The sequence below is a fragment of the Phocoena phocoena genome, chromosome 18 (assembly GCF_963924675.1).
Source record: "Phocoena phocoena chromosome 18, mPhoPho1.1, whole genome shotgun sequence".
Lineage (NCBI taxonomy): Eukaryota > Metazoa > Chordata > Mammalia > Artiodactyla > Phocoenidae > Phocoena > Phocoena phocoena.
The window spans coordinates 66,363,869-66,388,215 of record NC_089236.1 but is presented as its reverse complement, the minus strand read 5'-3'; the positions used below and the strand labels follow the sequence as shown (position 1 = coordinate 66,388,215).

Genomic DNA, 24,347 nt, shown 5'->3' with positions numbered 1-24,347 from the left:
AGTTTAAGTGCCAGGAGTAGAGCTGAGGGGAGAACAGAAGCATTTCAGAGAAGTATGGAAATTTAAAAGACACTCAATTATTATTGTTTATATTTTAATTATACTTAGCGCAATATTGGAACAATAATGTATTCCAATAAAACTTTATTTACAAAACCAGGTAAGGGCTGGTATGTCCCACAGGCTGTAGTTTACCAAACCTGGATCTAGATTAGCAAGTTGTAAATGGGTTTGAAGGCCGTATTTCCAGAATTGTTAGCAGTTTACCCATAGTTAGGAGTTGAACACTTTCACACTAGCCATTGTAAAGACAAAATTGTATGCCTATAGGGTAGCTGAAGTTTGTGGCCAGTATTTTTTAGAATAGGATTAGAATTAAAGATCTATTCTAATAAGCTAGGGAAAGAGTCAGTAAACTAATAGATAAATAAATAAATAGTTGAGAGAGGAACCTCAGATAGGAATTGTCAAATATTGGAAGAGAGGCTGTAGAATCTAATTTTCTGAGATATTTTGAAGTACAGGGTGTTCAGTCTTACTTGAATCAGGTATACTCCTCTCTGAAGGCTGTGGCTGAATTAATGTCTTCTCACGGTGTCTTCCAGCCCAGTGATTGGGGTAGTCTTTTTAATTGATTTATTGTACATGAATATTCATAGCAGCATTATTCATAATAGCTAAAAAGTGGAAACAACCCAAATGTCCATCAACTAATGAAAAGATAAATAAAACGTTGTCCATACAGTGGAACATTATTTGGCCATAAAAGTACATGCTGATGCTGACACATGCTACAACATGGATGAACCTTGAAAACATGATGCTAAGTTAAAGAAGCCGATTACAGAGGACCACATATATTGTATGATTCCATTTCTATGAAAGGACCAGAATAGGTGAATCCATAGAGACAGAAAGTAGATCAGTGATTGCCAGGGGCTGGGGGGAGGGAGAGATGGGGCTAATAGATACGGGTATTTTGGGGAGGTGTACATGTGGTGAGAATGTTCAAGAATTAGATAGTGGTTACGGCTGTACAGCTCCGTGACTGTATTTTTTTTAATTTAATTGAAGTACAGTTGACTTACAATGTTGTGTTTAATTTCTGCTGTACAGCAAAGTTACTCAGTTATACATATTCTTTTTCATATTCTTTTCCATTATGGATTATCACAGGGTATTGGATATAGTTAGTTCCCTGTGCTATACAGTACGACCTTGTTGTTTATCCATCCTATATATATAATAGTTTGCCTCTTTGACTATGTTAAAACCCACTGAATTGTATATTTTAAGAGGGTAAATGATATTTCAATGGGCTGTTATTTAGAAATCGGTTTAGGTTAGTCGGTAATATCTTTGTCTTTTGTCCCTCATCGTCTGTATATATCTTGACTAATTGGACGAATATTTGGTTACCATCATGTTCAGGTGCAGATGCTATAATTACAGAACGCTGTGAGCTTTTTCTTTTTATGCTTTTTCAGTGAATGCCCCAGCCCCACAGACTTTGGATGCTAAGTCAAGTCTAACAATGGCACATGGTAAGTTTCAGCAACGCCTCAGCATTTTATGTACAGTTTCCACCCTGAGTTAGGTAACTTATTAACTGAAAGTGCTTCTGTGTGGGGTAATTATGCAAACAAAACGTTTTGGTGAATGCAAAACAGTTCATGAAACTGCAGTCTTCCTATGTAATGTTACTGTGAACTGATCATACCCACCCGTCGCAAAGTATAAAATGTATCTACTGCTGGGCTCACAGGTACAGATTTTAACTCTGGGTAGTACTTGGATCATTTATGATATTTGGGGGAAAGTCATAGGTATTGGGTAAGAGGATGACTTTCTACTAGACCAGCCAACCAGCACATGCCACAGGGCATATGTGCCTGTTTTTATAACTTTCAATGTGGCAGCAAGTCACCTTTTTTAAACAAACAGTTTCAGTGATTGGTTGGAAAAAAAGCTAGAAAAGACATGTGATGGAAACCAAAAGAAAAAAGTAGGAACCACTGGATGAAACTGCTACCAGGATCCAGTTCTTGGCCCAGGCCACTGACTGATAATTGTCACTAACATGATCCAGTAGACAGGGTGAATATTTATAGACATGTTTTATTTTTATACAGCTAAGGTGCTAACAGTTTTTATAGTATCTTTTTCATATATTGTTTTCCTAAGGTCTGCTGTATATTAAATGAATTAGGATGGGAGGGGGACCACCTTTTTCCTGTCTTACCTGCAAATGCTTCTGGAATCTAATGATTACTTCATTCCACTTTTCTTTTTAGCCTGTTAGTTAGGACTTAAATCCATGGTCAGTCGAGTTGGACTTTTTTGTTTTCATAAATATTTTGCTCCATATATCATGGCCTTTTGTAATTATCATTTTTACTCACTGACTGACTCATAAAGTGTTTATTGCCCCTTATTTTTTTCCTAAGATCATTTCAGGTGGATCGGTTCCCTTTGGCATGTGTTTATAATACGTACTGCATAAATTCTTCACATATTGGATGTTATTATTTACAAGTGTTTAGAACGTGCAGGGTTTTTTCCTTTGAACCAGGAACAGAGATAAAATGTATGTTTGACCTGTAGAAACTTCTTTAATATTGAAGATATGAGAAAATTATCTCCGGCAATTATTCTCTATTCATTTTATTTATGTCAGGTCTAAAGTCTCTCTGTTGCCTCCTTTTTTAAGGTTGATTTTTTTTCCACTCTTTTTGAGATTCTTGTTCCCATATAGTTCCATTACAGAGTATTGAATAGAGTTCCCTGTGCTGTTCAGTAGTAGGGTTGATTTTTACAAGGCATTGCTGGCTACTTCTTTTTTGTACCTCAACACGTGTTTTCGTTTCTTTTGTTTCCCACCTTGTTCTTGTGAGCCTCCTATCTGGCATTACACGAGGGCCATATTTTCTTCGTTTTATATTTTTGGTACCCGATAAAGGACGCATACAGTAGACATGTAATGCTCTCTGGGGCTGATTCCAGGGTCCTGACAAATCTGTCAGTCTAGAGCACTGTGTCCTGTGTGGACCCTGGCCTGAATCAGCCATGCCCCCTTGCTGGCATCTGTTGGGATTGAAATGCTCGTTTTAAATGCCAGCCAGACCTGGCATGAGGCCCACAGCCCTTGGATTGGGATCAAAGCTGATTTGTGAGCATCTCAATGGGCAGGGGCAGAGGAGGAGGAGGAGGAGGAGGCTTGGCCCACTGCCTGGCCACCCCCAGCTGTGGCAGCTTCCCCGGGTGCTGGGGGGCAGGGGCACAGGGAGGGTTGGTCACGTATCGCACAGCATTAATTAGCCCAACTTCCTCTCTGTCTTTCCCTTTGTTCTATCTCAAAGCTTGATGAGGTCCTTTACCATGAAAAATCTCATGATTACTCACCGGCTGAGGTTGGGTTCCCTGAGATGCAGACTCTGGGCTGGAGGTTTGCGGGTGCTGTCTGGGCAGTGCTCTCAGACAACACCTGTGAGAGAAGTAGGGTGGGGCGTTAAAGGGATGTTGATCCCAGATGCAGCTACAGCGGAGGCCTCAGCAGGTCTGACCAGGAGCTTTAGAGCTGGGGTGGGCACTTTGGAATTTTCCTGGATTGAGGCCGTCAGTTATAAGACATGGGTTGCCCCAGGGAGGGGGCACGCTCCTTTCAGCTGAGACAAAGCAAAAAGTAGAAGCAAAAGGTGGCAGGAAAGCACTGGATGTGAGTTATTGGTGCAGACGAATTGTTTGGCTGAGCATAGAGTATGCAAAAGAGATTTGAGGGGCTTCCCTGGTGGCACAGTGGTTGAGAGTCCGCCTGCCAATGCAGGGGACATGGACATGTGTTCGTGCCCCGGTCCGGGAAGATCCCACATGCCGCGGAGCGGCTGGCCCCGTGAGCCATGGCCGCTGAGGCTGCGCGTCCGGAGCCCGTGCTCCACAACGGGAGAGGCCACAACAGTGAGAGGCCCGCGTACTACAAAAAAAAAAAAAAAAAAAAAAAGAGATTTTGAGGGACAGGCTGGTTCAGGTTGTTCACGGCAACCACTGAGTGCTGGGCTGAAGCTGTTTGGGTCGTCCTTGTGGCATTTTGTAGCTGCTGAATGTTCTGAGGCTGAGCATGGCAGGATTGGAGAGCTGGGCTGCAGGAAGCTTAGCCTGACTGATGCGTTCAAAGAACCTGAGCTGGGAGATCACTTGGGTATGTTAGAAATAGTCTAAGAGATTCCTCACCTAAGAATCGGGATGTGGTGATGAAACAGAAGGAAGTGGACGTAACAGCTGTTCCATGGGATTGGTGGAAAGGCTGTGCAAGTGATTGGGGGCCGAAGGTGAGAGAAGGCTCAGAACATGATGAGCTCAGGTACTGGGTGGACAGTGGTGCCATTCAGAAAATTCCGGAAGATAAACCCAGCAGCACCAGTAGGGAAGCACTGGGGCTTCATGGCCAAGAGTCTGGAGTTTGGAAGCAGACATTCTGGTTTCACGGTTGACTCATGAAACTGTAGGGGCCTAGGTTTCCTTACCTGCCAAACGGGGAGAAGAGTCTTGGCTACTTCAGTGGGCTGCAATACGCACAGAATGAAGCAAGGCCTTTGGAGCAAAAGCCAGTGGAGCAAGCACTGGCTAACCGTTAGCTTCTAGGGTAGGGGTGATGAGGTCCAACAGAGTCAGCCACTGGAGAGAGGGCTTGGTGAAAGTCTGGGAGTTTTTCTTCTGGAGGTAATGGTGGGAGACTGACATAAGGATTTTTCTGGAGGCCTTTGGCAAGTTCGGAGGGGAAACTCAAGCCCCCAAGAGTTTCAGCTCTCACCCTGGAGATCTCAGCTCGGGGCAGGAACTGGAGGCTGGACCTGTGGCTTATAAAGCATGAGAATGGCAGGCCTTCCCTCCCAGTTTGGGACGTCAGTCTGCTTTGGGAGCTGGGGTCTGGTCAACCTCACTTCCTCAGCCTTTATTATTATAGGAGCCCAGGTTCGGGAATCTGCCCCTCCTCCGCCCTCTGCATCGCAATGTCAGATTTTGACAATTAATCCTGACTCAAGAGACATAAGTCATAGGATTATCCCTGTAATATAATGATAATAAAATGCATATGATGATTTTGTAAATTTTATAAAACTTTTCCTCATAACTTTATTCTTGTCATTTTCATAAAGTACAATAAAATATAAACCATGTGAATTAAAAAAATGAGATCAGCTTAATCCTCCTAAAACCTGTTTTCAGCAGTTCAAACTAATAGAATAGTCTGTTTGTATAACTTTATTTTTTAAATTTTTAAATTTTTTATTGAGGTATAGTTGACATATATTAATTTCAGGGGTACGATATAATGATTTGACATTTGTATATGTTGCAAAATGATCAGCACAATAAGTCTAGGGCTTCCCTGGTGGCGCAGTGGTTGAGAGTCCGCCTGCCGATGCAGTGGACGCGGTTCGCGCCCCGGTCCGGGAAGATCCCTCATGCCGCGGAGCGGCTGGGCCTGTGAGCCATGGCCGCTGAGCGTGCGCGTCCGGAGCCTGTGCCCCAGAACGGGAGAGGCCACGGCAGTGAGAGGCCTGCGTACCGCAAAAAAATAAGTCTAGTTAACATCCCCTGCCACACATAGGTACACATTTTTTTTCTTTATTTGTATAACTTTAAAATCTTGATGCTGAATAACAAATATGAAAGCACCTTTTTGATGTTCAACAGTTGTGTTACATGGATGGAATTACATGCTCCTTTGTGGGGCCATGTTTACATTTCAAAATTAAAGTGGACTCCTATTTACTAATAGGCTGTGTTGCAAAAGTTCACTTGAAAGTAGTTTAAAATGCATTTCTCCCATACAGTCAATGTCAGATATGTTGAGTAGATTACTGAACAAGCTGTAAGAGCCTATTTTTAAACACCTAAATATAATATGTATTTATTTGTATATTCCTATTATATGTGTGTGTATGTGTATATTTGTATATGCCTAAAATAGAGTATCAGAAACACCCTTTAGTAAATTAAAAGCCAGACCTTCAAAGTAGGAGGTAGTAAATCCGAGGTGATACGTGCAAAGCTCTTAGGTCTGTGCCTGGCAGCCCGGTGAGCACTCAGGAATTGTTGCTCTCATTAGCCTCCCCACTCGCCCACCCTGGGGTCTGGTGGCAGGATGAAATGACCCCCGTTTTGTAGGAGCAGATGGAGAGCTCTCTGGGCAGGTGCCCCATGTCAGTCTCCAGGCTGAAGATGAGGGGCCCAGGCACCTCCTAAGTCAGACTTTTGGTTGCATTTCATTCTGTGCCTAATGCCTGACTGCTGTGGTTAGTTAGACCTTCAGCCAAAACCTGGAGAACCAAGAAGGAGCTTTCCCTCTGTTGATCGGATGGGGTTTGCTTTATCTGTGCTGCCTGCGGGTTTCCTTGTGTGGGCACAGTGACATTTCCCTGGGAAGTCACCCAGAGGCCTCATCTCCGCCGGCCACTGTTCTGGGGTGGGATTGGGAAAAGCCCATCTTCGTTTCTCATCTCCTCACCTTCACCCTGGTGACTCTCTGGGAGCAGAACTAGGTCTTGAAATGTGGTTTAGGGACACGAAGGTGTATAAGAATGGGTCTTGGTCCTACTGCTGACCCCAGGATACCTCTCCTTGCCCTTTTACCATTCTGGTCCTTCCACTTAAAGACCCTGGGGCTGGCAAGAAGTGGGAATCCCAAGGCCCTGGGAATTTTTAATGTTTTTATCTTTGGAAATTGAATATTTTCAATAATTTTCTATCTAGCCACCTGGTCAAGATACAAGGAAAATATTTTTAGGGATAAGTGAAGGAGATCTTTTGCAGTTGTGTTCTTGTGCCTTAAAAAAATCATGTCTGGCACTAAGTTGATGAGCAATAAATTTTAACTTTATTATTTAAAATGTAATTTCCTGAGGGTGGAGTTAACAGAAAATACGTAGCAAGGGAAGATACTATGGAAAGGCGACCAGCTTTAACTGGCTGCCTTAATATTTTTCTCCCAGTAAATTCTTGCTATTTTAGGCATGGTTAAAATACTGTGGAACGATATCTTTCAAAATTGTTTGAAAGGAACTAATTTTACTTTGCTGTCGTCCTATTTGTACTATTCTTATTTTTCCTCATTAATAGAACAGGCATTCTCATCGCACATACTGGAACCAATAGAAGAACTTTCAGAGGAAGAAAAAGGTAACAAAGAGGGGTTATATCTGCATCAATCACATTTAGATGCTAAAACCCAAGCTTTGGAAGTATGGTTCAGTGGTTTTTATGGTAGTGTATCAAAATTAGGGAAGACATTTAGGTTTGGATTACATTTTCAATCTACATGTAGTATCTGTCATCCTATGCCCCCAATGTGCTGTTATATTTTTCCCCCACTTTACTGTTTCTTAACATATGAATAAGAAATTTCCTGTGTCAGTGAACTTGAAAAAAAATTTTAAGCCTTTATGTCAATGCAGAGATTTTTTGATCAGATGACAAGTCAACACAGTTGTGTGCCAGATTATACAAAAATCTTCATATCTCAGTAGTTATTTCTCATGCCCTGAACCTATGAAATGAATAGGTGAAGTGCCCATTTCAAAAATTGTTTTTAATAACAAGGAAGGCATAATGTCTAAGCCCTGAATGTGGAATATTTACATGCAGAATATCTTAATGGCAGAATTTGGGAGCTGTTACAGGTTTGGGGAGATAATTAAGATGATTACTGCTTTCTCATCTTATTTGGTAGTAATAATAAAACTTATTTTCTACCAACTAATCTTTGAAGCTTATGAATATTTACATTATTAACAATATTTTCTAATGCTAGATTTATCCTAAAACAATTATGTTCGAATCAGTTTATCATCATTTTCTCCTTAGTAATAATAATGCTTTACCATATTTCGCTTCTTTAGGAGAAAGCAAATTGTTAGTATTTACATGGGCTCTGGTTTTGTCATTTTTGTTAGGAAGAGAAGTAAAATTATATGTTCTAGTATGTAAATTCCTGATATTTCTTATAACTGCTTATGTGTTCTCTAGACAGTTTCCAGTTTTTTTGTTTGTTTGTTTGTACAAGGCTACAACTTGAGAAGGGACTGCATCAGGCATATCTATAACATCTACATGATGTGTATTTTCATTTTACTTGCATGTAACATGCTTTCTCTCTCCTACATAAGTATCATTTATTGATGTCTGAAACACAAAATCCCTTATTCTCAGAAGAATCTATGAAATGTATAAGGAGGTTCATAGATAGGGTCAAAAATTTTGAAACTGGAATCGCAAGTCATATAGCTCACACTCATTTAAAAATGAGTCAGCTGGTTTCCAAGAGGAATCCTGATTTGTCCAACATCCCCATTTCAGTTCCAGGTTTCACCCACTGCATATTCTGCCTGTGTTTCTTTTAGAAGTCTACCTAGACCATGTAAGGCATGAGTTAGGGATCGTTGACAGCAAACACCATCATCGGCTGTTGCCACATTTAGGGAACTGAGTTGGGAAATAAAATAATCTTTGCCACCCTCCACGCGTTCAGACACAGCTCTGGTGAGGGACGAGAAAGTGCTGAGGACCGCTGAGAACAGCCAAGTCCCAGCACACTGTCACAGAAACCAGTGACCGCATCTTTCTGGTGCCTCCGTGGAGCCAGCATGATTGATTGCCATCAATAAATTCCTCAGCTTGTGCCAACATTTGCGGACAAAGGCCTGTGCAGATAAATCTTAGCAATGGTTTGCAAAAACAGTACAACTTTTTACCGAGAAGTAACTCATATGAGACTGTTTCTTCAACCTTACTTTCTGACAGTTGTGTTGAGACAGACTTGATCTTGCCGTTCTGTAAGATGTTAGAATGTGAGGGCCAGGAGGGATCTTAGGGGCTATTTTATTTTTCAGAAACTTGAAATATGGGGGGATTAGGAGCTTACTCCAGGTCGTCGAGTTTAATTAGTGACAGTGCTGGAACTAAAGTCCCGGTTTTCTGTCTTCCGTAGTTTAATGCAAAGAACAAAGAGATGGAGGAAGGCAAACTGGTCCGGCCTTTGCAGGACTGGCTGGGTCATCTTTGGGGAAGTCTCTTTACCTCTGGTTTTAGAGTCCTCGTGTGAATAATGAGGAGATGGAGTACTAGATGATCAAGTCCCCTCCAACTCAGAAATTCTGTTGTGTTTTGCTTCGTTTTGCTTTTTGTGCATTTGTTTTGTTTTTTTACTACTTGCTTTGCGCTACAATTATTTGCTTACCATAAATGTTGTGTTGTAAGTCTGATGTAACTGATCACACGTGTGCGTTAGTCTGGCCATCTGCTTGGGCATGCTTTAAAATTTTTAATTGGAGGAAATGCTGATCTCTAGAATATTTTGTCTTGTTGATCTTGGTGAGCAGTACGTGCTTTATTTAAAATCTTCAGCTCTGATTGTCTCTCAAGTAATTCATTTCACCTTTACATGAAAACTGGTATTTATCCACTCTACCTTCTTTCTCTCGCTTCTGTCAGCCAGCCCCAGCCTTGTAAGAGTTCTTCCTATCAAGGGTTTTCTAATTATTCACAAATGGCTTTCCAAAGCAAGCACAAACAGGTAAAGGGAATTTGAGGACAGAGGGAAATGTTTAATCTTCCGTCATTTGGGGGAACTTGGACATCAAAATGAACTTTTCTTCGGGGGTTGAGGGTGAACCCAGACCAGTCAGCAAATGAATTCAGTTACTGCCATCAAAGGCCTTGCAACTCTTCTAGACTGGCAAATCCATCTGGGCATCACTTGACGCCTGCATGTGGCCCCATGTCCCAGAGCCTGTCTTCAAGCTGTGCTTCTGTATCATTCCTTATATCTGAGATGCTGGCCAAAGAATTTTCTTTGCCTAATTGGGGTGGGAGGTGCATCTCTTTCCATGGTAGCTCCATGACTTCCAGGTTCTCTCCTGGTACGTCCTTTTACTTTTAGCCCCAGACAGTTGCAGACTTGATGGCCAACCAGCAGCCAAAGCCAGTGACAGCTGTGGCTGCAGCTAAGCCCTCTAGATTCTGATGGATTCAGTTCCTAGGACAGAAGTGTTTTTGTGTGTGTGTGTGTGGTTTCAGAATAGTGGAAAAACATTGGTGGGAAAACAACAGCATGAATGCTGACAGTATAAAGTTTAAGATTACTTCTGATTTTTATTCATATAGAATCACATAAAATTTCATCATTTTGATTTAGCAAGCCACCGAAGCAAAGTATAGAAGAGCATCATCATGCAGGATTTTCCCTCCTATTTAATGTACAAATAGCAATTTGACCAGTTTTGCCTTCAGCAAAACTGTTAATTAACGAACAGAAATATTCTTTACTACCGGACTTGACTAGTATTTAGAAAACATCTTAACCAAAGGGCATATTTTCAAGATCTTCTGCAAATCCACATGCCATCAGAACCTAAAAATTCCATCTGCTGAGGTGGGTAAGACCACGTAACAATGGAGTATCTGTGAGGACCCGCCTGCAGCCCCAGACCTAGGCAGTGGCATCTGGTGCCCCCTCCTTTGGGCGAAGTTCTTTTGTTAGGAGAATAGACTTCAAATGATAATGGTACCATTGTCACATTCTCCCAGATCTGCCTTTGGATGTTCACGAAGGGTCTCAACTACCCAGCACTGAGTCTGTTTCCTTGAGGCTTCAGTTTCCTTTGACATAAGGACTCAGTTCTTCAAGGTCGTTGTAATCATGCCCCTTTCTCCAAACCCTCTTAAACTAGACGTTTTTTTTGGTAGGGAATAAAAGGAATAAGGAAAGGAACATTAGGAGAATCTGGGCTGTTATTTTTCTTTGTTTTTAATTATAGGTTGTTTTAAGGAAAATATACTTTTCCTAAGACTTTTTTAAATTTTGTTTTCATTTTGGTAAGTATTTTGAGAGGCATTATAATCTTCACATTTTGAAATTTTATGTGAACTTAACCTCCACTCAATTTATTATACAAAAACTTAATTATTTAAAAGACATAGGGCTTTTTCTTCATTAAATGATACCTAAACTCTAACTGAATTTAGGAGTAATGAATTCTTGAGGAAGTAGTAAGAATAATTTTAGGATTAAACATTAAACTTCTAAGTAAGTTTTTTCGACTTTGCTTCTCTAGAGACCTATTTCTCACATTATTTTCTAGCTATAATTTGATTAAGTAATCAAGAAAGTCTTTAAAGATACTGAAGTTTTGAAGCAGACTTAAGGTAGTTTTGTTTTTTTTTTAAATAGCATTACTTGGGGCTTCCCTGGTGGCGCAGTGGTTGAGAGTCCACCTGCCGATGCAGGGGACGTGGATTCGTGCGCCGGTCCGGGAAGATCCCACATGCCGCGGAGCGGCTGGGCCCGTGAGCCATGGCCGCTGAGCCTGCGCCTCCGGAGCCTGTGCTCTGCAACGGGAGAGGCCACAACAGTGAGAGGCCCTCGTACCGCAAAAAAAAAAAAAAAAAAAAAAAAAAAGATATATATATATAGCATTACTTGACTCTTTATTTTTTTAACATCTCTATTGGAGTATAATTGCTTTACAGTGGTGTATTAATTTCTGCTATATAACAAAGTGAATCAGATATACATATACATATATCCCCATAAGGTAGTTTTAAAAGCTACAGTACTTAAGCATTATATATTGTGCTGAATGACTAAACTATTCAAAAACTTTAAAACATTATAAATGCTTGCTTGCTGTTTTGAAGTTGTGTTTTGCCATTTTCTGCTTAGAGGTTTAATGTATTTGTTTAATTCCTTTTTAATATGTTATAAAAACTTATTTCAGGAAAGGAAAATGAACAGAAATTAAATAACAAGATACATTTAAGGAAAACTTTGAAGAATAACCCTTCCCTCACTAAGGAAATAAAAACAGTCTTGGAGCAGAGTTTGGTGGAGAAACTGGAAACCTTGGGGATTAGTGCAGTAAGTTCACCCACTTTGGGGATATTTGCTGTTTTGTTTTGTCTTGTTTGGCTGTACCGCATGGCTTGCGGGATCTTAGTTCCCCGATCAGGGATCGAACCCGGGCCATGGCAGTGAAAGCGCGGAGTCCTAACCAGTGGACTGACAGGGAATTCCCTATTTTGTTCTCTAAATAAGAAAGGATCAGAGAAGAGAAGAAGGCATGTCAGTTCTGTCACATATGGAGATCGGAGGCTAATGTGACATAATGCATTAAACACTTCAGCTGGCATTCACTGGGTGCCTGGCACCTTTCAGAGAGCTTTCCAGATAGTAACTCATTTAAACATAGAAACTAATCTCTTAGGTAGGTGACAATATCATCTGTATTTTACAGAGAGGTGAAGTATCTTGCTTCAGGTCACATGTTCGTGATGAAGGAGCCAGGGTTTGCATCCAGGCAGTTGCAGGGCTGCTTACATTCTAATGTTAACTCCGAATTACTGCCTGTTACAAAATCAGCACTTAAGCTACCCTTATTAAATGAATGGATGAATGAATTGTATCTCACGTTGTTGCCAGATTGAATCGTTCTGTACATCATGATATGTATACTCTTTGCTTTTTACATTTTTCATCGCATACATAAAATACACAAGCTTAATTGAACAACCTGAATTTATATACCTGTGTGTGTGTATACATCACATGTGCATATATGTATGTGTATGCAAAAGTATGTGTGTGCATGGAATGTGCACAGATATGTGCACGTGTACATGTGTGCATAACATACATGCAATGCATTATGTTTATGTGTGGCTGTGTGTATGCAGGTCTGTGTACTTGCACGTGTGTGGATATTGTGTATATGTGTGTGTGCACAAATCTGTGTATGTATATATGTATACATGTATATACAGATGTGCATGCATTTGTATGTATCTGAATGTATGTGTGTGTATACACATATACGTGTGTATACAGATTTGTATGTATGTGTGTGTGGGGGGGGGTGTATGATCTGAACTACCACCCAGATCAAGAAAGAGATCCATCATTGCCAATACCCTAGAAGACTCTCTTTTGCTTTCCTTAGTCAATATAACTCCGTACTCCCCAGCCAGAGGTAATGGCTATTCTGACTTAGTTTTTCTTGTTCTTGAACCTCATAGGAGTGGCATCCTACACTGTGTTTTATTTTGCGTCACTTCTTTTGCTTATGATTTTTCCTGTAAGATTCATACTTACTGTTTCATTTAGCAGTAGTTTGTGGTATAGTATTCCATTGTATGAATATACAACATTTTCTCTATTCTCCTGTTGATGGACATTTGGATTTTCAGTTTTGGGCTCTTTTTGGCCATTACATTCTTGTGCATGTCTTTTGGTGGACATAGGCATTCCTTTCTCTTGACTGTGTATTTAGGAATGAAATTGCTGAGTGTAAGAGTATACATGTTTAATTTTAATAGGTGTAGCCAAATAATTTTCCAAAGTGTAAAAGTTTACACTTTCCCTATCAGTGTGTGAGAGTTCCAGTTCCAGTCTGCATATGGTTTTTGGGTTATATATTTTATTTGGAACGTTTCCTTTTATCCTAAGATTATAAAAACACGCTATATTTTTTTCCTAATGCTTACATAGTTTTTTTGTTTACTTTTTTTGTCTATCTGGGCTGTAACAATTAAGTTTGGAAACAATGAGTTAGAGATCTAACCTTATTTCCAGTTGGATCAGTTGTCTCAATATCTTTGGTTGAGTAATCCACCCTTTCCTCGTTTGTTCGATATAGCAGTTTTATCATATAGGACATTTTATGTACATTTGGATTTATTTTTGGACTTTCAACTGTTCTGCCCTTTCAACTATTTTTTCTATTCCTTTGCTAACACCATACTGGTTTAATTTTAGTAACTTTTTCCTGTACCTTAGTATCTGTTATAGGTCATGCCTTTTTCATTAGTCTTATTTCAAAAGTTTCTTGGCAGTTCTTCCATATTTTGTTTTCCAGTGAACTTTAGAAACAGCTGCTGCAGTTCCAGAATAACCCCTGTGGGGATTCTGATTGGAAGTGCCTTAAATTTTGTATATTATTTAGGAAGAACTGACATTTGTACAGTATTGGGTCTTTCCATCCAGCTGCAGGGTACAGGAAGACATATTGAACACCTGCTCACACAAACAGATGGTAGATCCATAATGACAGATTGTAGGATGTGAAATGAAGGAAAAGTAGAGGGGAATGAATAACTGAGGTCAGAGAAAACTTCTTGGAGGTAGCAGTTGATCTGATGATGGAGATTTCTGTCCCCTGGGCAACTGGGTGCGTGGTGGAGCCGCTTCCTGGGATGGGGAAGACTGAGGGGAATGGTGGGGAGGAGATGGGAGTGTGTGTGTGACACTGATATTGAATAAATGAATAAATAGCTCTTTAACTGATTTTCTTCTGTCTAGATACCCTTCGAATCCAAAAGAATTTTCTCAAATCACCTCTTAAATTATGGCATTTTCCTAATTGAAAACCTCTGAGGATTTTCGCTTATCTGTGGAATAACCAACCTTTAAACTTTTCATTTTGGCATCAGTCTCCTTTTCTGCTCTCCTCACCCATTCCTCTGTAGCATTAACCACTAGACATGCCTTGACTGTTTCCCATTGCCTGCCTTTCCCACAAGGTGATCCCACCCATCTGGAACACTCCCTCTTTCTACTTGTTTCACTCCACCCATCCTTCAGGCACAACCCAGCCTCCCCCTTAAGGCTTCTTGGCCCAGTGGGGCCTCTGACAGCCCCTCTCCCTTAATTCCTCTAGCCCTTGTGGACTCATTCAGTCCTTGTCACACACCTTGCGCTGTTGGTTAATCAGTCACACACACGCCTTCCATGCATTTGGTCCTGGCCCCTACAGCCCCGTACCTTAGCCAGTCACGTACAATCATACACACACGTTATGTGTCCCACTGCCCCGTGAGCTCCTTTTGGGACCGGGACCGGGTATTATATGTCAGGGCATCCCTCACCTTACATGCAGCAGTAAGGACAAAAGGTTGGCATGGTTAATGCTGACAAATGTCCATGAAATGAAAAACATCCCAGGATAATTGATTAACTTAACATTTTATTCCTTCAGGATATACGTGGTATTCCAAGTGACCACTTGAATAGAGTGCTAAGAACCATAGAATCAGCAAGACATGAGCGAGAAAGACAAATACCTAACATTCAGCAAATTCGTGAATTCCTTGAACATCAGGTCAGCCGTAAAACTGAGGAGAGAACACTACTGTCCACAGGTAAGCCTGCTACCAACTGCCATTTCATTTCTGCAGATGGGAGCAAAATAGAACAACCGTTTCATAATTTTCAATGGTTCACAAACCTTGGAACTTAATTGGCAACTCTATTATTGTTTGAACCATGAAATGTTGGGTCTTAGATTGTGTTTTTTACATTAAAAACCCCCTGTAGTGTGGAGTCTAGACCCTTGAGACAGGCTTGTTCGTTTCGGTGCCAGCATAGACAGTATTGTAGTATTTTATTCTGCTTTTCACGTCATGGAGACTCACGAATGACACTATTCCAGACAGGTACAGTGCTTCTCAAGTGGACACCCTTTCAACTGGAGAAATACCCAAAGCAATACATCTTCCTCTCAAAAGCAGACAGTTGGTTAGACAAAAACCTGTTTTTACTGATAGGACATCTGTTCCAAAGTGAGTATTTTCAAGCCTAAAATTTTTTTATTAACGTTCGTCTCAGTCAGCTCGGGCCGCCATAACAAACTACCATAGACTGGGTGGCTTAAACAACAGAAATTTATTCTTTCACACTTCTGGAGGCTGGAAGTTTGAGATCAGGGTGCTGGCACAGTCAGGTTCTGGTGAGGTTTCTCTTCCAGGACCCACAGATGGCCACCCTCTCACTGTGTCCTTACATGCCAGGGAAAGCAAGAGAGCCCTGGTCTCTCTTCGTCTTCTTACAAGGACACTAATTTCTTCATGTGGGCCCCATCCTCATAACCTCATCGAAACCTAATCACCCCATCTCCAGATACCATCACACTGAGGGTTAGGGCTTCAACATATGGATCTTAGGGGGCCACAAACATTCAGCCCACAGCAATGTTTGACCCAACAGAGAATCACACTTGGAATGCTTACCCATCTCTCGTTGTCTCAGGGAGAGTTGCTGCTGCTCACCCTTTAATAAAGCAAAAATCACCAATTCCTTAGAAATATATATATATATTTTTTTTTTTTTCTTTTTTTTTTGGTATGCGGGCCTCTCACTGTTGTGGCCTCTCCTGCTGTGGAACACAGGCCCCGGACGCGCAGGCTCAGCAGCCATGGCCCACGAAATCTGTTTTAAATTACATTATTCACTTACACCAGAAATATTTTTCTCTTGCTTTTAGAGTTAAAAAAAAAATCACAGAAGATCATTTTCCCAGAAAGTCTTCAACTGTTGCGTGAGTACTGAGGAAGCAGGGGGTGGTGATGTTTAAAAATTCTTTTCACTGAACATTTCTTTCATTGTAAGTTAGTATGTTCATTGTGGTTCACTAGAGCCATAATTAGTACACATCATATTTAATCTGTGATTCCTTTGTTACATCTTTGTTTCTTTATCAGATATTACCTGGGTCAACAGTACTTATCCCGTGTGGCCTCTATTAATAAGTGGGACCACACCTGAGTCATTTCTGTTATTTTTTTTCCCCCAACTGCCCACCTCCCGCCCGGTGTCTAGTAATGTTCGATAAATGCGTGATGTTGCTTTTTAATGTCTGGATCCGTGATAGTGTAGCCGGATGAGATTTTAGTGTTCTAGCTCCTTGTGGAAGTTGATAATGGCCCTAGACCTTACTCTTTTAGGCTCTCTTATGATACTAAGAACCCTAGCTCAGTCATTTCTTAACTGTGTGACACTGATTCAGTGGCTTGCCTGTTAAAAAGGCTCTGTTTTCTTATCTGTAATATGGGACGATGCTACCTTTTTCACAGGATAGTTCTACAAATTAAATGAGAACATATGAAAAGGGCTCAGCCTCAGTACTTGGCCCATGTGGGTACTCAATAAATTGTAGGTATATTATTGTTATTAATTGAGTAAAACTAATTTTATAATAATTGAATTCATCATCATTGACTTGTTCTGGCAATATTGATGCTTTATTTCTTCATTAAGGCATTTTGTATATATACTAGAGACAGAATAAATATATTAAAGACAGTGTAAATAATAACTCAGCCTTCAAAAGTACTCTTCATGTACATAATCTCATGGGAAGAGCCTTATTTCATGGGATGTAGTGTAACTGAACGTTGTATGGAATTTAGGTGCTCAATGAATTTTTTTTTTTTTTTTTTTTTGCGGTACGCGGGCCTCTCACTGTTGTGGCCCCTCCCGTTGCGGAGCACAGGCTCCGGACGCGCAGGCTCAGCGGCCATGGCTCACAGGCCCAGCCGCTCCATGGCATGTGGGATCTTCCCGGACTGGGGCACGAACCCATGTCCCCTGCATCGGCAGGCGGACTCTCAACCACTGAGCCACCAGGAAAGCCCTCAATGAATGTTTTTTAAATGAGTGAATACCACTCTGAATTTCTGTTTCTCTTTAAAATGGGGTGATAATTCACGTGATGATACGAATGAGATTACATATTTATGTAAAAGTCCTTTGTAGGGTGCCGTGTAAAGGTAAGCCGTAAGTAGTGACACTATTTTAAAAGATGACATAGTTTTATTGCAAAAATATTTTTTTCCACTGTGAAATATTTTTCTTAGGTGTGTGAAAACCAATATTAAGAATATACAGATTTGGGCTTTAAGGAGTAATGTCCTAACTTCAGCACATTTTGGTAAATACGCCATGTGGCTGGCAGGTCTGGATTTGAAATGACTCTTCAGCCCTTTGTGGCCCTGGCTGCCATCTTGTTCTGTGGCCACATGGGTGTCTATTATGCTCTCTGGAGAAAATTCCCACTGCTTTAAGGGACAGATGGTAAATCCTGAAACTTAGGGAAACAGCGTCCCCTATTTGGGTTTTGATTTATTTAGGACCCCTCCCTTCAGTTCAGAGGAAGAGCTGGATGATGAGGACCTCCTCCAGGCCTGTGTCTCACCAGACTTACTTCCTGTGCTGTCATCTAAAAGCAACAAGAGTAGCCTTGGAAGGAACACCGTCAAAAGTGACACTGACTGGACTGAGGGAAGTGAAATTGAGGACTCTGCTATTTCTCCCAAGCCCACAGGTAAGCTTTTGTTATTGAAAACCCCTCTGGAAATTTTGTTTAGGACAGTGGTTCTCACCTGGGGGCACCAAGCACTGGGGAGTCTGAGCTGAGAAAGTGCCTGAGGAAAGGATGGGGCTAATCCAAAAGCTGCTGCCGCCTAAAGAAGATGGACAGGGCTTAGCAGGTAATTGATATTCAAGTGGAAGGAGAGGAATGGGTTGGGGACACCTGGATGTATTCGTAACACATATAAGGGCTGCTGAAACAGACTACCACGTACTCTGTGGCTTAAACTACAGAAACTTACTGACAGGAGCTGGAAGGCCAAATCAAGGTGGCAAGGTTGGTTCTTTTTGAGGGCTGTGAGGAGAGGATCTAGTCTGTGCTTCTGTCCTTGGCTTGTGGATGGCTATCTCCTCCCTGTGTCTGGTCACACTGACTTTCTCTGGGCGTGCATCTATGTCCAAATTTTCTGCTTTTGTAAGGGCACCAGTCGTATTGGATTAGGGTCCACCCTAATGACCTCACCTTAACTTGATTCTCTCTTTAAAGGTCCTACCTCCAAATAAGGTCACATTCTGAGGTAATGGGGGTAAGGACTTCAACATATGCATTTGGGACACGATTCAGCCCCTAACACTGGGTGACCTTGAGACTGCCTCACTGAAATTAAAGTTTCTGACCATGTACTTGAATGAGACCATCCTTCTCTGATTTAAACGTTTTATTCTTCTAGTCTAGAGGAGCATGATTTCTTTAAAGGAAGTATTTGCAAAGCTTAGACTCTCTCAAATTGTTTGTAAGGCTATTTTGGAACTGAAGATAAATATAATTTTTTTTTAACTTCACCTATTTTCTGTGGCTCCTATAGGAACCTCCATTAAAACATTAACTGGAAAAGTTGAAAAGACAGTTTCAGATCACAGAAGTGTGAATAAGCCAGTTGGTGGGCTTAATGTTGCTGAGGCGTTCATCAAACAATCACAAAAAGAAGATCTAAAGGTGATATCACTTTTACTTGCTAAGCACACACAAATTCATCTTTTAATGAATATACCTTAATAATTGTATTTTTTACAGTGAAATGTAAAACAAATATAATCAGTTAGTATAGTAGAGGTTGAGATTTTTACATTGTCTTGTTTTCAGTATCGTATTTCTTCCTATTCCATAGAGGATCAAAGATAGTGAAAGGATAACTGGTAATGATGTCCTATGCTTATCAAGTTTTACAGGTTTTCACAACCCTGTCACGTGTATTATTTGACGTTTGCAGATATTAAGTAGTTTGTTCACAGAAACTTGTGACTGATCAGAATCTGGGGACTTCAGATCTGAGTCTAGGAACCTTTCTGCCACCGTGGCGAGACCTGGAAGTGAAATAGGGACTTCCAGGGTTGGGAGCCAGAGTCGGTGGAGAGATGCTTCAGGTCCATGACCCAAGCACAGGGCAAAGCCAAGCTCCCCTCCCCGAGTGGAGGAGAGGCCCTGACACACTCCAAGGTCCCACACCAGGCACCAGAAGTGTGTCTGTGGACAGAGACCTGGGCAGGCTCATCTGTGTTGATGGGGTCTGCCAGTAGTAGTTGCTCTTTTCTTAATTTTTCCCTTGAATTAGATTTCATTCTTCCCCTGCTCATCTGTGGAATCCAGAGCATTTCGTCAAACTACGTTCGTAAGTTAGTGCCATTTGTGTGACACAGCCAAGAATGACAAAAAGTCACAAAAGGTCAAGAGAGAGCCACTGCGTCTTCCTCAGAAGGGGCGCCGGAGAAACACGCACTCCTTTAGGTCAGGGCCCTTTCTGCAGGGCCCGCATGTGATGTCTCCTGCAGTTAAATGTCTTAGTATCACAGAGGTGAGAGCCCCAGAGCCAGCCTGGCTGCTCCTTGGGGCGCATCCTCACTTGACTTCTACAACGTAGTGTTCCTGGAATTCGCTAAGTTCATGATTGCTGAGTAGGAAATGTTCATTTCCACAGCGAGGAACAGAAAAAGAGTGATTCCCTCTGCTTTCAAAGCACAGATTTCCAAATCCGTTTCATTTCCCCTCCAGAGATGACCAAATGGCCAGATTGGGGGATCCTTTGAGGCTCCCAAGTTCTCATCATTCAGTGTCAGCGGCTCAGTCTGGCCAGCAAAGTGGTCAAGGGGCTCTAACACGCACAATTTCTTTAGGAAACGTTCATTATTCTCCACGTATTTTTTTCAGTGTGCAGATGTGGACGATAATGACTGGGACATATCATCCTTAGAGGAAGAGAAATCTTTGGGGAAAAGAATTGGAAGAGAACAGAAGGAAGCTCCACCTGTGAAGAATGAATCAAATTCTCCTCAAGTGCCAAGTGCCTGGGGTGCAACTAACCAGAAAGGGCCAAAGGGAGAAGGTTCGCTGCTTTGGTGTCTAGCAGAAGCCTCTATAAATATCCAAGCTATGCTAATATATTATCAGACAAAAACACTGTTGGCATAACAAAGATCTTGCTTTCCTTACGTTATTTGAACAAGGACGGAATGTGAACAACTTTCTGATCTGTATATATTTACTAATTTTCTAAAATTTAATTTTAGGTCTAATCCTTAGTCTTTAAATTTCTAAAATACCTATTTTTGAAAATGCCCATATAAATAGTCTCTTCACGCAGATGCCTCATGGAAATTTAAATTTCTGATCATATACCTAAATGAGGCCACTTTTTCTGACTGTCTTCCTGTATTCATCCTCATACATACATTCATCATCATATTTTTATTTTCTTCCAAGGAAGATTCTTCTTGTAGCACTGTAGCCAGTGGGATGAATGACAAGTGAAACCATCCACTGCTATTGTTCCTATTCACCCAGGCTAGAGTATGGGTAATAAGTCCAGTAACTTACCTCTCAACCCATTTAATTTTTAAAATCAGAAAATATAATTTGTATTTTTTCTATCAGAGTAATTCTTCTCCACTCCACGTCTCAGCCTTTCTTCATCTGTGCGTCCAAGGAGCCGTGCCTCTGAGTAACGGGCTCAGACCCCTATTTCTAGGCTCACTGACTTTAGACATGAACTGGGGAAGTTCTGCTAAGACAGAGGAGGATTTGACTCCTTCCCCACTCCCTGCACCTCTCATGCCCCCTCTTCAGGATTTTTGTTCCCACATCTGTAATTTTAACAAATACGTGCACATCTCTACTTGCTCTGTCTGTCTGTAGCAGGGTCTCCTGCCTCATCCCCACCCCACCCCCACCGCCCTTTGTAAGATGAGCCATTGCTGCCTCTACCTTCACTTGACCTCTTTTCTCCACCAACGTGTCAGTCATAACACTGACCTTCTGTTCTGTCACCGTCATAAGTTTTCTGTGCTTTGTCTCAAGATCCATCCTAATCTTTGAAAAAGCAAAAGACATGTTTATGCTACGGTGACTCTGTGAGGACACAGGGCCAAGAGGATGCCCTGAGTACATTTCCTCCCTCCGCCCCAATGTCATGGCCCCACACCCCTTAAAGAAACATTTCTGGAGTCACATGCAAGTGGAATTCTCAGCCCTCTCCTGTTTCAGTGGCTCAAGGCACTTTTGAACTAACTTCATGTTTAAGCTCATCTACCCTAGAAAACCCGGGGTACCGTTTTACCATTTAATCCCTTCATTTTATTCTCCTCTCTTTACCACTGCCAGCCTCCAGGCCCTGTGCTGAATGCTGGCAAGGGGAGGCCGGGCGGAAGCTTCCCTACGAGGGCCCCGTGAGGCTACCCCAGAGACGTGGTGGGACTGTCCACAGCCTCTTTCACAGTTTGTAGGAGCTAGGGGTGGGGTTGCGAGCAGACTCAGACACGAGTGATGAATTACTGTCTGAAGTGGAGGATTTTTTACAGGCTGGACAGTGTGCCTGTTTCATCACTGGGGCCTCCCCCGCCCCCTCTCTCCCTCACAGGACCTCAGGATGAATCCAGCACATTGAAAAGCAGCTTAGTAACCGTGACTGACTGGAGTGACTCTTCAGATGTGTAACTGTCACCCCACGCATCGGGAGGCCCTTCCAGACGCCAGCGGTACTGCAGAACCACAGTCTTTCAGTACTGCCTACACGACCCTAATGCTCCTGCTTGGCAGTATCTCCTACAATAACAAGGAAGCTGACTCTCCAAGAACCAGAGTCCCTTTTGTGGCACCTAATGCAGTTATTACAAAACAAACAGTCAGCAGTATTTTGAAGCATATAAAGGTGTTTAAGACTGCTGCTTAAAAATAATGTGTCGTTGACGTCATCAAAAGTTTTTTCTTCAGAACGGCACTCTAGTGTTTGTTTAAGTGTATGTTTTTTTCAACTAATCTTTAAGTGAATTTTTTTTAAACTTCTTATAGCAGGTTTTGGTTTGAATTAGGACCTTTTTTTATATCTTTCTTACGTATGTTGTCACGTTGGAAGTGCTTTATTATAAAGTTCTGTCAGTATCCTTAAAATTGAATGCGTGGAATCAGTGAAATCTTCAGTAGATTGCTTATTTTTCATATAGAAGTAAGTTTAGAGTTATAAAAATATAGCCAGGCCCACGTTAGATAACTCCATTTTCCAGAAGTACTCTTACCATATGCAGCTTTGAGCCATTGTAAGCATGTCGTTTTATTTTAGAACTTGAAATACCATTTCTGTGGCGTCATCTTTACCTTGGCTATTTTATGAATAAAATGTAGCCAGTTTAAATGTCAGTTAACTTATCTATAAACAGAACAGATCGAGTCAATACTGAATTCATATGTGTCTGTAGTTTTTTTCACTTTTTTTAAATGCCGCACCCATATTCTAAAGTACCTCAAGACTAACTTAATTTTATTCTTAACAATGACATTGTCAACATTCAAAAAGTTCATATAAACTGTTTTCTGCATTTTTTATACTTTGTGATACTATCTGTACTCTGTTTCCAAAAATAAGTTACATTTTAACTAAATGGTTTTTTGGATTTTGGATCTTTCTTCATTTTGCCAACCTTTCAAGTAAAGCCCTCCATTACATCCTTGTGACTGTGGCTGAGTTATTAGAGCTGATTTCTGAGTTAGGCTTATCTCGTTAGAGGATTTAAGCTTGCCTTGGTAGCTGTGCCATGTAAACACACTGACCTAAAAGTTAAAACAATGTTTTATCTGTTTCTGCCCCACCAGAGTCCTTTTTACTTGTGGGCCACTCTCACAAGTAAAACTTCCCACAAAGGCCAATTTTTTAATTTTTAAAAACTTCCCACAAAGGCCAATTTTATGCAGATGTACTCACTTGATAAGTTTCTAAAAGCTCTAATAAGTGCTGAATCAAATCTTCATTGTAGGAGGACAGAGATAAGCAACCTACAACAATGCCTAAGAAGGAACCCAGGCCCTTACATTCACTCACTTATCCCACAGAGATCTGTTGAGCTCCTTGTTTGTTTGTTTTTAACATGCATTATTAGTTCACTTATAGAACAACTTTGAGACAGTTATTATAATTTTCTTGAAGATGTGAGAAACAGTTATACAGTAACTTGCCAAAGCCATACACTTAGAAAGTGACAAAAGTAGGCTTTAGACCGGGTCTCAAATCCAAGTCCTGGGTCTGCCAGGTCTTAATTCCTGAGCAGAAAGGGTTGGAGAAATATGATGAATGTCTGCTAAGGAAACCCAACAGTTATGTTGAAAAGACCGATCCTTTATCTGTTAGTCCTGTCATTTTAGATTGCACTAGAATTGGCGTGTTCGTTTTCCTTTGGGCTATCACCTTAGATTTCTCCTCACTGACACACAACTAATGTGTTTCTGGCTACTGACACAGTGTTTCTGTACTTTGACCCCTTCTCCGTAAATTCTTCAGAAGCTAGAACAGTTCAGTACAATCAAAATAATGTCTTCACCAGTACAGCTCTGTAAATTTGTTTTAAAATTTGTTTTAAACACACACTCACAAAACCCGGCCCCGCCACTGGCCTGTAGCATCTAACCTCCCTCCACGGCTTTCAGTTCATTTGTGTCCCTGGAAAAGGTATTCAAGTATTATTATGGTCTGGGAAAAAAATCATATATATATATATATATATATATATACACACACACACACATATACATATGTACATACATATATATGTGTGTAATAAACTTGTTCTTTTTCTTTCATTGAGCACTTCCAAACAATGTGATTTTCCTTTTTAAGTCTTTCACGCTTGAGGAAAATGAAAATGTTACGGTCACCCATACTGTGATTAG

The 24,347-nt window shown here is 41.1% G+C and overlaps 1 protein-coding gene across 1 annotated transcript in view; it reads left to right on the top strand.

Moving 5' to 3' along the window:
• Positions 1-22,124, top strand: part of DZIP1 (DAZ interacting zinc finger protein 1) — a 53,605-nt gene extending 31,481 nt beyond the window's left edge. The window contains exons 14-23 of the mRNA XM_065896149.1: positions 1,488-1,544; positions 7,120-7,179; positions 11,775-11,914; positions 15,027-15,189; positions 15,480-15,609; positions 16,311-16,364; positions 17,956-18,149; positions 19,003-19,133; positions 20,343-20,517; positions 22,048-22,124. Coding sequence (XP_065752221.1) covers positions 1,488-1,544; positions 7,120-7,179; positions 11,775-11,914; positions 15,027-15,189; positions 15,480-15,609; positions 16,311-16,364; positions 17,956-18,149; positions 19,003-19,133; positions 20,343-20,517; positions 22,048-22,124 — 1,181 coding nt within the window. The remainder of the gene's footprint in view (positions 1-1,487; positions 1,545-7,119; positions 7,180-11,774; positions 11,915-15,026; positions 15,190-15,479; positions 15,610-16,310; positions 16,365-17,955; positions 18,150-19,002; positions 19,134-20,342; positions 20,518-22,047) is intronic.
• Positions 22,125-24,347: the final 2,223 nt, after the last annotated feature.